Source organism: Myotis myotis, unplaced genomic scaffold (assembly GCF_014108235.1).
Source record: "Myotis myotis isolate mMyoMyo1 unplaced genomic scaffold, mMyoMyo1.p scaffold_m19_p_3, whole genome shotgun sequence".
NCBI classification, from domain to species: domain Eukaryota; kingdom Metazoa; phylum Chordata; class Mammalia; order Chiroptera; family Vespertilionidae; genus Myotis; species Myotis myotis.
The window spans coordinates 157,125,789-157,138,608 of NW_023416335.1; the positions used below are offsets into that span (position 1 = coordinate 157,125,789).

Sequence of the window (12,820 nt, forward strand, 5' to 3'; positions counted from 1 at the left end):
TATACTACCTTGAATACTATAACTTTATAGTAGGTCTTAAAATTGGGTACTGTGACTCCTATAACTTTATCTTTCAAAATTATTTTGGCTATTTTACTTTTTTGCCTTTCCATATAAATATTAGAATTATTTTGTCTGTCTATTAAAAAATTCTGGGATTTTGAACGGATTTATACTAAATCTATAGATCAATTAGGGAGAACTGACATCTTTACTATGTTGAGTTTTCCAGTCCATGAAAACAGTATGTTTCCCTATTTATTTAGGTCTTTGGTTTCTTTCTTCAGTGTTTTGTAGCTTTTAGTATACAGATCTTGTACATATTTTGTTAAGTCTGTACTGACGTATTTAATTTTGACTTATAATTTAATTATGAGTCATAAGTGGTATTGTTTTTTAATTTTTGGTTTTCATTTATTCATTGCTAGTATATGGAAATTTGATTTTTTTTTGGCAGTGCTTACTTTATGTTCTATGATCTTACTAAACTGTTTCTAGAGGTTTTGTTTGGTGTGTGGATCCCTTGGTTTTTTATATGTACACAGTTATGTTTGTGAAGAGAAGCAGTTTTTATTTCTTCCTTGCAAATATGTATGTCTTTTATTTCTTTTTCTTGGCTTATTGTATTGGCTGGGACTTTTATTATGATGTTGAAACATAATGTGACAGTGGACAACCTTCACTTGTTTCTGATCTTAGGAGGAAGGTATCAGTCTGTAGGTTTGTTTTATCAGACTGAGGAAGTTTTCTTCTATTCCTAGTTTGTTGAGTTTTTATTATAAGTGAATCTTGAATTTTGTTAAATGCTTTCTCTGCAGCATTTGAAATGGTCATGTGTTTTTTTCTTCTTTAGACTCAGTATGGTGGATTACATTGATAGCTTGTGTAAAACTGAACCAGCTTTGATTCTTAGGAATAAAATTCTCTTGGTTGTAATGTATTTTTCTTTTTTTATGTATCACTAGATTTGATCTGCTAAAATTTTTTGAGACATTTAGCATCTTTGTTTGTGAGGATATTTGTAGTTTTTTTTACAATATCTTTGCCTGGTTTGAGTATCAGAATAATGTTGGCCTCTTAACATGAATTGGAAAGTATTGATTTCAGAGAGGAAGGGAGGAGATAGAGATAAAATTTCTTTCATTTTCTAAAGAAATTATATAGAATTGGTACTATTTCTTCTGTGTGTGCTAAATGTACCAGAGAAAATATCTAGGCCTATAGATTTCTTTAATAGTTACAAGATTATTCAAGTTATCTAATTCATCTAGGGTGCCTTGAAAATTTATGGTTTTTAAGTAAGTTGTCTATTTCAACTAAGTACAGTGGGGCCTTGACTTACGAGTTTTTTGAGATACCAGCTATCTCTCAGCCGATTTTTTGCATTGAGTTGATAGAGTAATTTGAGTTAACGAACTCCTTAACGAGCTCGGTCTCGAATTAAACTCGTAAGTCAAGGCCCCACTGTAGTTGAATTTATGTGTTTAGAATTGTGGGTAATACTCCTTTATTATCTTTTTAATGTCTGCAGGATCTGTAGTGATTGGTTTTCATTTCTGTTATGTGTTTTCTCTCTTTGTCGTTCTTGATAGAAATTTGTCATTTTCATCGATCTTTTTAAAAAATTAGCTTTTAGTGTCATTGGTTTTTTCTGTCTTCAATTTCATTGATTTCTGCTCTTTATTGTCTTCATTCTGATTATTTTGAGTTTATTTTTCCTTCTATTAGTTTCTTAAGGTAGAAAGTTAGATTATAAGAGATCTTTCTGCTTATATTGGTTAGCTTGCGCTACCATAATAAAATAGCACAAACACAAAATTATTTCTCACAGTTTGGCGGCTGGGAAGTCCAAGATCAAGGTGCCAGCAATGTAGGTTTCATTCTGAGGCCTCTTCGTTTGGATTGTAGGCAGCTGCCCTGTGGCTGTGTATTCATTATGACCTCCTCTTATGTGTGCCCACGGAGAGAAAGCACAAGTTCTTTGGTTTCTCTTCTTATAAGGGCACTAATCTTATAAGGGCTCCATAGGTGTGACCTCATTTAACCTTAATTAGTACCTTAGAGGCCTGTTCCAAATAAAGCTATACTGGGTTAGGGCTTCAACATATGAATTTTGGAAGGATACAGATATTTAGTACACGATGTTACTTTTCTAATATAAGCATTTAGTGCTACATATATTTTTCCCTCTAAGTACTTTTAGTTTGCATCCCACAAATTATAATTTGTTATATTTATGTCCTTGTTCAGTTTAAAGTATTTTCCTTTGAGATTATCTCTTTGACTCATGGGCTTTTTAGAAGGGTGTTTTTAGTTTTCAAGTGTTTAGATATTTTTCTGTTCTATTTTTGTTACTGATTTCTAGTTTAATTTCTTATGGTCAGAGAATATACTATGTATGATTTCATTTCTTTTATTTGTCAATGTTGTTTTATGACTCAGCATATATAGTCTATCTTAGTGAATGTTCCATGAACATTTGGAAAGAATATGTATTCTGTTTTTTGTAGGAGTGTTCTAAAAATGTCAATTAAATCCTGTAGTTTGATGATATTGCCTCCTTCCTAATTTTTGGTCTAATGAGTATATCCCTGAAAGAGGGGTGTTGAAATATCCAACTGTTTTTAAAATTTTTTTTATTGATTTCAGAGAGAAAGGGAGAGGGAGAGATAGAAACATCAATGTGAGAATCATTGACTAACTGCCTCCTGCATGCCCCACAATGTGGGTTGAGCCTGCAACCTGGGGAATATGCCCTGACCTGGAATCAAACTGTGACCTTCTGGTTCATAGGTCTACATTCAACCACTGAGCCATGCCAGCCAAGCAGAAATATCCAGCTGTAATTATGCATTTGTCTGTTTTTCCTTTCAGTTCTCAGTTATTGCTTTGTGTATTTTGAAATTGTTATTAGGTACATAGGCTTTTAAAATTGTCTTCTTGGTGAATTGTTCCTTTTACCATTATGTAGTGTTCTTCTTTGTCCCTGGTAATTCCTTTGCTCTGAAATCTGCTTTGTCTAATATTAATATACCCTTCCACTTCTTTTTAAATTAGTGTTTGTATGATGTATCTTTCTAAATTTAAATTAGTCAACTTTATTTTGTAAACAGTTTCAAAAGTTTACAAAAAAAATGAAGCAGAAAGTACAGAATTTCCATATACCACCCTCCCCCAGTACACACACATTTTGCCCTATTATTAATATTTTGCATGTGTAGTACATGTGTTACAATTGATGAACCAATATTGATATGCAGTTATTATTAGCTAAAGTCCCTAATTTATGTTAGGTTTTACTCTTTGTGTTGTACAATTCTGTAGGTTTTAAAAAAATGTATAATGTAGCCACTGTTAAAGTACCATACAGAACAGTTTATTGTATTTGCTTTTAACCTCCCTATGTCATTATATTTGAAGTGTTACTAATTTATTTGGACAGTTTCTGTCTTTAATTTTTTTAAAAATATCTTTATTGTTGAGAGTATTACAGATGTCCCCTTATTTTTCCCCCTTGCCGCCTTCCACCTGGTTCCCTCCCCCTTACCCCTCCCCCCCAGGTCTTCACTCCCCTATTGTCTGTGTCCATAGGTAATGCATATATGCATAAAAGATTTTTGGTTAATCTCTTCCCATCCCATCACCCCATCTCTTCCCTCTGAAATTTGTCAGTCTGTTCCATGTTTCCATGCCTCTGATTCTATTTTATTAATCAGTTTATTTTGTTCATTAGATTTCTTGTTTGTTTATTTTTAGACTCAGTTGTTGATATGTAGTTATTGCCATTTTTTTGTTCATATTTTTTATCTTTTTTTCTTCTTCCTCCTCCTCTTCTTAAAGAATATTCTTCAACATTTCATGTACTACTGGTTTCGTGGTGATGAACTCCTTTAGCTTTTTCTTGTCTGTGAAGCTCTTTATCTTACCTTTAATTCTAAATGATAGCTTTGCTGGGCAGAGTAATCTTGGTTGTAGGTCCTTGCTGTTCATTACTTTGAGTATTTCTTGCCACTCCTTTCTGGCCTGCAAAATATCTGTTGAGAAATCAGCTGACAGTTGTATGTTTCTTTTTTTTATATCCTCAATTTTTTTTTTCTGAGGCAGTCTGTCTTTTCATAGTTTCAGGAGTGTTTTTCCTAATTTTTGGAGCATTTTTCTTATAGCTACTATAATAGCTGTAAGATAGTTTCTACATCTGTGTCATCTCAGTATTGTTTCTGTTAATCTCTTTTCCTATGCAAATTGAGATTTTCTTGGTTCTTTGTATGCCAAGTAATTTTGGATTATGTCCTGGAAAATTTGAATATTATATTCCAAGGGTCTGGGTTTTGTTTAAATGCTGTAATGAATGTTGACTTTTATTTTAGCAGACATTTGACCTAATTGGGTTCAGCTTGAAAGTTCTATCCAGCCTTCAGTCAGTGGTAATTCCAAAGCCATTTCAGTTTTCTGAGTTTTTGCAGTGATATTTAGATCTGCTTTGCATGTATGTTATTTATTAACTCACCTGAGAAGTGGCCAGTGGTTATTCTCATAGTTCAGAGTAACCTTTTTGTTAAGAGATACACATGGAATTATTTTAGGTATGAAAGGTCATTATGAGAACATCTCAGATAGTTCTGGGGGGAAAAATGTGTAAATTTTTGCATACATACTAGTATATACTAGATCTGTATGTGAATCTAGATGGCTATTATACTGTTTTTGCAAATTCTGTGTACACTAGTAATTTCTCAAAAATTTGGAGGCAAACAAGAAATATACATTAAAAAAAAACACAAACAAACATGGCCCTGGCTGGTTTGGCTCAGTGGATAGAGCATCAGCCTGCAGACTGATGGGTCCTAGGTTCGATTCCAGTCAAAGGCATGTACCTCAGTTGCAGGCACATCCCCAGTAGGGGGGGGTGTGCAGGAGGCAGCTGATAGATATTTCTCTCTCATCGATGTTTCTAACTCTCTATCCCTCTCCCTTCCTCTCTGTAAAAAATCAATAAAATATTTTTTAAAAAAAACACACACAAAAAAAACATGGCATTTCTTTGCTTTAAGACTCCCAATGGTATCTCATCTTGCTAGTATAAAAGCCAGATTCCGTTCAGTGGTCTGTTTGGCCCTTCAGGATCCACCTTCTAACCCCCTAGTGGCTCTCATATCATTCAGAGAAAAAACAGAATCCTCTTTTTTTTCTTCTTCTTCTGTATGACCCTTAATGAATCTATCTCATAATCCTAGAGTATATCATAGTGTCTGGCCCATAGTATGCACACAAGCACACAAGAAATATGTGGTTGGAAGCAACTAAGATGGCGGCATAGGTAAACACCGGGAAATTGTCGCCTCACACAACAATCGAAAATTACCGCAAAGGACTGAGCAAACATCATCCAGAACAACAGAAAGGCTGGCTGAGTGTAAATTCTACAACTAGAAGGAAAGAAAAGCACGCTGAGAGCCAGAGGAGCTGCGGAGGTGAAGTGCAGAGGTACGGCGGCTTGCGCGCGCGCGCGCGGGGAAAGGGGGTAGCACCTGAGGACGCGGCTGTCTTTTTGAATCACAGGCTCCTGACTGCTCTGAACTCCGGTTCCGGGAAGTCTCTGGGGACCCAGGTCTCATACGGGGAGAGGCTGGTCTGTCCGGCAGCGGGCGAACTTGAGGGTGGCTTTCCCTCAGAGGTGCTTGCAGCCGTTACCGGGACACTGAGACGCGCGACTCCGGGCGGAGAATCGGCCATAGCTGCTTCTCCGCCCTTTGACTCCCTGAGACCCCGCCAGGCTGCGGCAGAGGCTTTTGCATGTGAATGTACCTAATTGCAGCCGAACCAGGCAGACCCTGAACTTCCAAGAGAAGGCCCAAGGCCCCGCAGCGGCTTGCATTGATTCACAGCTGAGCCTCTTCGTGGCTCCTGCTGTGTGGCCTCAGGCAGAGGCTGAATTAGCACCTCCTTAGATCCAGGAGCCACTGTACCCAGTGGTCAGAGGGGGTCCATCCAGACTGCAACCCCTCAGATCCATAAGGGACACACTCAGGGAGCAGACTCAGTGAGCACCAAAGACCCACTGAAGCAAGTCTTGCCCCAGAAGGGTGTCTTCAGCACAGAAGTTCTCCCACTTTAGACACAGCTGATTCTCACAGCCAATTGGCCTGGAGGTCAATTCCTCCCAGTGATTCTACAACAACCAAGGCACCAAGAGTGCACCAAGAGTGTCCACCCCAGGTAACTGGGGAGGCTGAGCTACTGGGCCCTACAGGACACCTGGCGCACAGGGCCACTCTATCAACACAGGGAAGCTGCCAAAATGCGGAGACAAAGAAACAGGTCACAAATGGCAGAAATGGAGGAAAGCAAACGATTGGATATAGAGTTCAAGGCCACGTTTATAAGGTTTTTCAAGAATTTTATGGAAACCGCCGATAAATTTAATGAATCCCTCAATAAGTATAGTGAGACCATGGAGGACATGAAAAAGGACCAACTAGAAATTAAGCATACACTGACTGAAATAAAGAATAATTTACAGAGATCCAGCAGCAGACAAGAGGATCCCAAGAATCAAGTCAAAGATTTGAAATACAAAGAAACAAAAAATACCCAACCGAAAAAGAAAAAAGAAAAGAGATTCCAAAAATATGAAGATAGTGTAAGGAACCTCTGGGACAACTTCAAGCGTACCAACATCAGAATTATAGGGGTACCAGAAGGAGAGAGAGGGCAAGATATTGAAAACCTTTTTGAAGAAATAATGACAGAAAACTTCCCCTACCTGGTGAAAGAAATGGACTTACAAGTCCAGGAAGCGCAGAGAACCCCAAACAAAAGGAATCCAAGGAGGACCACACCAAGACACATCATAATTAAAATGCCAAGAGCAAAAGATAAAGAGAGAATCTTAAAAGCAGCAAGAGAAAGACAGTCAGTTACCTACAAGGGAGTACCCATACGACTGTCAGCTGATTTCTCAACAGAAACCATGCAGGCCAGAAGAGAGTGGCAAGAAATATTCAAAGTGATGAATAGCAAGAACCTGCAACCAAGATTACTTTATCCAGCAAAGCTATCATTCAGAATAGAAGGTCAGATAAAGAGCTTCACGGATAAGAAAAAGCTAAAGGAGTTCATCACCACCAAACCAGCATTATATGAAATGCTGAAAGGTATTCTTTAAGAAGAGGAAGAAGAAAAGGGAACTCTTACCATTTGCCACAGCATGGATGGAACTGGAGAGCGGATAAATACCACATGATCTCACTCATTTGTGGAATATAATGAACAACATAAGCTGATGAACAAGGACTGATCCAGAGACGGAGAGGCATTGATTGGACTGTCGGGACTTGGAGGGAAGGTAGGGGAGGGTGGGGGTAAGGGGGAAAGATCAACCAAAGGACTTATATGCAAGCATATAGGCCTAATCAATGGACATGGACAACGGGGGGGTGAGGGCATGAGCGGGGGTGGGGGGGGGGTGGGGGGTAGAGGGTAACGTGGGGACAAGGACACATATGTAATATCTTAATCAATAAAAAATATATTAAAAATAAATAAATAAAGTATAAATCTACTTTAAAAAAAAAAAAAGAAATATGTGGTTGAATGAATGACTAGTTGTCTTTGTGGCAGTTTTTGTTGTTTTTCTCAGGATGACTAGACTTTTCCTATATGTTATTTTGTGCTGTTGCAGACCTTGCACCACCTACAATGTCCATACTTGCTGTAGCAATAGATCATTATTACTTTTTCTTAGGTTCTTATAAATTAGGGCCTAAGGTCACTTCTAAGTCTTCTGTCTCAGAGCCATACATACTTTCAAGAACTATTACTATTCTTCCTTGGTGTCCTTTGTACCACTTACTTTACTTTAATCTATTTATCCTTATCCCCATCCTTATACTGAGTTCTCATCCTTTTGTATCAGTTCTATCAGTAAGGTGCCTTCACAACTTCCTCATTCCCCCATTTTATGGCCAAAGTCTTCTCCCTCTCCTTTTGGGGACAGATACAGGAGAAGGAACAGATGGCTACTAGTATCCGATGTTGCCTACCTTCTTCCCCAAAATGAAGAATGATTTTACTAAATATAGCTTTCTGGAAAAAAAATTCTCTATAACTAGGTTTGGTCTTAGTTTCTAAAGTCCAGCTCTGTAGCTTTTAGGCAAAGACCATTTCTCTGGCCTCAATTATTTTGCAGATGAGAAAAGGCAACATAATTTTTAAAGTGAACTTTTAATTCAATACATATCTCCAACTCATTGTTCTTCTCTAATAAGACTCTATTTTGTCATCTCAATATATGCAGCAGAAAAGAGCTGCTGCTGTGTCTTTAAAAAGCCATCCTCAGAGCAGTGTGGAGGCAGGCATGTCACTGAACTGCTTGAATGAGAGCGAGAAGAGGAGGTGGAAGGGGGTGCTCTTACAGTCTGTGTGTGCGCGTGTATGTGTGTGTATGTGTGTGTGTGTGTGTCTGCGTGTGCGCGCGCACGCACGCGCACACGAGTGGACTGTTGGCAGAGCTCTAGGTGACATCCCTCTGAACAGCTGGGCCATGGACTGATTCAGAGCTGCTTGTCAGAGCAATTAGCTTGCTGAAGACGCAGCATTTCATTCAAGGGTGAAGGGTGCAAGAGGGGACTGTGAGTGGAGTAAGAGGCACAGGTTTCCCAGAAGGAATTTCTTCCAGCAAAATTCCGGCAGAACTGATTCTTACAATGAGATCTCCATTAATAATGTGAGCTCGCTGTTGGTTTAAGTGCAGATCCATCTGGGGTGAGTTTTGGATAATTTTTATTTCTTTATATAAAAGCCCTTGAACTCCACAGACTGGACAGGTGAGAAGCTAGAAAGATATCTTTTGTATCTTGGTCAATTTAACTATATAATACACACTAGAGAAATGAGAGATTGTTCAAGTGTTAAGTTTTATGGGGGTCTTGGAGCATTTTCGGGTTTTTTTATTTAAAATATTTTTAAAATTAGGCTTGCTGGAACTTTTTCTATATTCAGATTTTACCTCTTCCATGGCTATTTCAAACGATGCTTCATTCAGATTTAGCTTATGAAAATAGTGGTGATTTCTGTTCTCTGTGGTGATGCTGTTGACGCACATTGCAGGAAGCAGGGAATCCCCTATAAATATCCTTCACTGTGTCATTCCACAGCTATCCACACCCAGCTGGTGAATATGTCTCTCTGTCCTATGTCTTTATGTAACTGTCTCTTAGTCTTTGTATGTGATAAGAAGAACAATGTTGCCTTTACTGTTTTTAGGAAGCTTTTTATTTATTATTATTATGAACATCTTAGGAGGAATTTTTTCAGTGTTGTTACTAAAACATGCCTTTGACTTGTTGAGGTTGTCATAAGAATTTCCCTGGGGGTTTACTGCTTCTTAATTGGGATTACTTGTTTGTCTCTCATAATTGGCTTGTTTTTGTTTGCTGGCCTTGGTTTCTAAAGAGTGCGGAGATGGGATTCCCTCTACCTCCAGTGACGTAGTGAATTTGTTTGCAGTCTTTTTCTTCTGAGCGGGAGGGGACAGAGAAAGAAGAAGAAAAATCCATCAGAACTGGTGCGTTCTATGCCTTGATGATAACTGGGTGGATTGAACAGAACTGAGAGCAAAATGATATGTTGTTAATGATAAGGATGCTATTTTGTTTATTTCCTTTTCTAATAGGCTGGGGTCAAAGTCAGGATTGCTGAAGCAGCGTGCCTTAATTAACCCTATGTATCCTACTGCTAATGAATTTTGCCTAATTGTTTTTTCTAAATATGAAATTTTGAAAAGGGCTCATAAGCAGGTTTCTGGAACCTATCATCCATGAATAATTCTAGGTTGAGTTTTGGAATTTGGAATTTTTCTATCTTATTTGCACTGGTCCTGAGCCTGCAGCTTGTACACTGTTTAAGCAGACCTCAAAAATAGGTGGTTATATAAAATTTCTTGCTTACTGTTGTTAGAGTAAAAGTCTCATTTTGAATGTCTAGAGCTAAAGCAAAGCTTTAGGAAGAAATTGTTAGATATACTCTTAGGTATGAACCTAACTTCTCTTTTTTTTAGATTAAGTGCTTGGGCTTCCTGCTCCTTTTTATGCAACTCCATTTTAATACCACTGATCTCTGGAGGGCTGCCTGCAAAGGTCAGTGTGAAAAATTCAGAAGACTTAGAGCCTAGGAAAATTTAAGGTTTCCTTTCTGTGGATGTGTTTGGATAGCATATGTGGAACAGTACCTTTAAGAACTTACTGTTTTATTTTCTATCCTGATACTCTTTTCTGTTTTGTGCTTCCATTATTCTAAGTAATATATGTGAAGTGAAAAGAGTAATGTCTGCTTTTCAGCTTACTTTGTGCAGTCCTATTTTTATGATCATTCAATTATATGAATATGTATTATAGTCATAAATATTTCAAACTAACAAAATTCTAATTTTATTTGGAGAGAAGGGAGTGGAAGTGGTGATAATCCTAAGGTAAAACAAGAGCATTCCAGGATAACCTATTTAGAAACTTGCCAGAGACTGGAGCTATAAGGGTTAAGAGAAATTCCACTGCATCTTGCATCTCAATATTGCAGCAAATATGTGGATAATTTCTTGCTAGCTTTTCAGGAAACCCCTGTGGTGGACAACCCTCATTAATCGTTGCTGGGAGACTGCTCTGACGTCACTGGGAGCAGTTCCCTGTCTGCAGCGAGGACTGGAATAGCCAGCCTTTGAGGGGGAAGAAAACTGCTGTGAAATTAAAAGAAGAGGGTTTTGTTAACTTGGTTTTCCTTTCTTTTTGGAATGGGTGGAGTAGACCTAAAGTCTTTCTTAAATGTTTCAGTCATTAGCAATTATTATTATTTTTAAAAAACATATTTTTATTGATTTCATAGAGGAAGGAAGAGTGAGAGAGAGATAGAAACATCCATAATGAGAGAGAATCATGGATCGGCTGCCTCCTGCAAGTCCCCCATTGGGGATGGAGCCCACAAACCCGGGCATGTGCCCTTGACCGGAATTGAACCTGGGACCTTTCAGTTCATAGGCTGATGCTCTATCCACTGAGCCAAACCGGCTAAGGCAGCACTTGTATTATTTAAGTCTCTTTATTTCAAATGAAAATACCTTCTTTTTTTATCTTTATTTTCTAGCCATCAAGGTTTTGAAAAGGTCAAGGAAAAGATTTTATTTTCTTTTTATCCTTCTTTTTTCCCACCTTTTTTTTTTTTAAGGAGAAGAAAAAGATTCAGAAGTGCTTTTGCAAAAGGTATTTAGCATCACCCTGATTGGGATAATTAAAAATGTGACTTACGTTGGAAGATCTTTTTGGTGAAATTGATAATGACTATTTCTGTGCCTAAAAGCTACTATATGTACTTCTCTCTAATGTTCTCTTCTAACCTACCCGCTCCCACTGCTATATAGCCTGTTAGAAGCTTCTTTCTTTGAAAAGTATAGCTAAGTACTTGGACTCTGATTTAGGCTGCCTGAGTTCAATTCCCAGCTTGTCCAATTGCTGGTTCTGTGACCTTAGACACATTACTTAACCCCTCCATTTCTTCATATGTAAAATATGAAATGAAGATAATAGCATCCACCTACTGGGTTGTTTTGAAGATTAAAAGAATTAATACATGTAAAGCCTTTAACATAGTTCCTGATAATCTGAAAGGCTCACTTAGCATTAGCCATTATTACTGATATTTAGAAATTAAACAGGTTAATGCTATTTATGTCTTCAGATCATCTGTAATTTTCGAGGAAGCCAGGAGAGATTTTCAAGCCATGTAGGATATTGAGCTTCTAAAATGAATATAAATATAATCTAAATATTTAAACTTAAATTTGACACTGTTGATCCTTTTAGGAAGTATCTTTTCTAATTTGATGCTTATAGGCTAAATTGCAAACATGTTCCCTCAGATTAACAGCTTTTTTTCTTTCTTTGAGCTTTTGACTTCTGTAGATGATGGTTAGTTGTTTTTTAATTTTTTGTTTTGTTTATTTTCTACCACTGATTCTGATCTACTTTAAAATCTTAGGATACTTATCTTTAATGTCTACCTCTGAAACTTAGTATCTTTAGTATCTTGTGAGTGGGTAAATTGATGTGGTCTTCCTCCATATGTTTGTGAAAGCATAAGATTTATATGAAATACCTTGTCTAAAAAACTTTTCTAAAAAAATATTTTTATTGTCAGAGAGGAAGGGAGAGAGAGAGAGAGAAACATCAATGATGAGAAGAATCATCGATCGGCTGCCTCCTGCACGTCCCACATTGGGGATCAAACCCACAACCCGTGCATGTGCCTGGACCGTGATCTCTTGGTTCATAGGTTGACATCTAACCACTGAGCTGTGCTGGCTGGGTTCAAAACGTCTTTAAATTGTAGCTTTAAAAAAATCTAGGATCTTAAATGGACCAAATGTCAAATCACAAATACTAAAATGGCCAGTATCTCCATGCCCTTTTACCTTCTTTTTTTGTTACTGTTAATCCTCACCCGAGGATATTTTTTTTCATTGATTTTTAGACAGAGTGGGAGGAGAAGAAGAGACAGAGAGAGAGAAATACCGATGTGAAAGAGACACATCAATTGGTTGCCTGCAACCAAGGTACGTGCCGACTGAGATCGAACCTGGGACCCTTCAGTCCGTAGGCTGACACTGTCCACTGAGCCAAATTGGCTAGGACCTTTTACCTTCTTTTTAATTTCTTATTGAAGACTTAGAGAGTGTTCTTCTTGTGTGGTTTTTGAAGCTTCACCTTTTGGATTGCTCTCTAAACTACCAAGGTACACTGACAAGAGCTATTAAGGTGTCTAACATTAATTGCAA

The 12,820-nt window shown here is 37.7% G+C and overlaps 1 protein-coding gene across 6 annotated transcripts in view; it reads left to right on the plus strand.

Moving 5' to 3' along the window:
- Nucleotides 1-12,820, plus strand: part of R3HDM2 (R3H domain containing 2) — a 179,713-nt gene that overhangs the window by 88,656 nt on the left and 78,237 nt on the right. Inside the window, exon 2 of one of the 6 annotated variants that reach the window (XM_036297255.1) lies at nt 10,058-10,136. The exons of the other annotated variants lie outside the window; for them this stretch is intronic. Coding sequence (XP_036153148.1) covers nt 10,088-10,136 — 49 coding nt within the window. The 5' untranslated portion in view covers nt 10,058-10,087. The remainder of the gene's footprint in view (nt 1-10,057; nt 10,137-12,820) is intronic. 6 annotated transcript variants of the gene reach the window in all.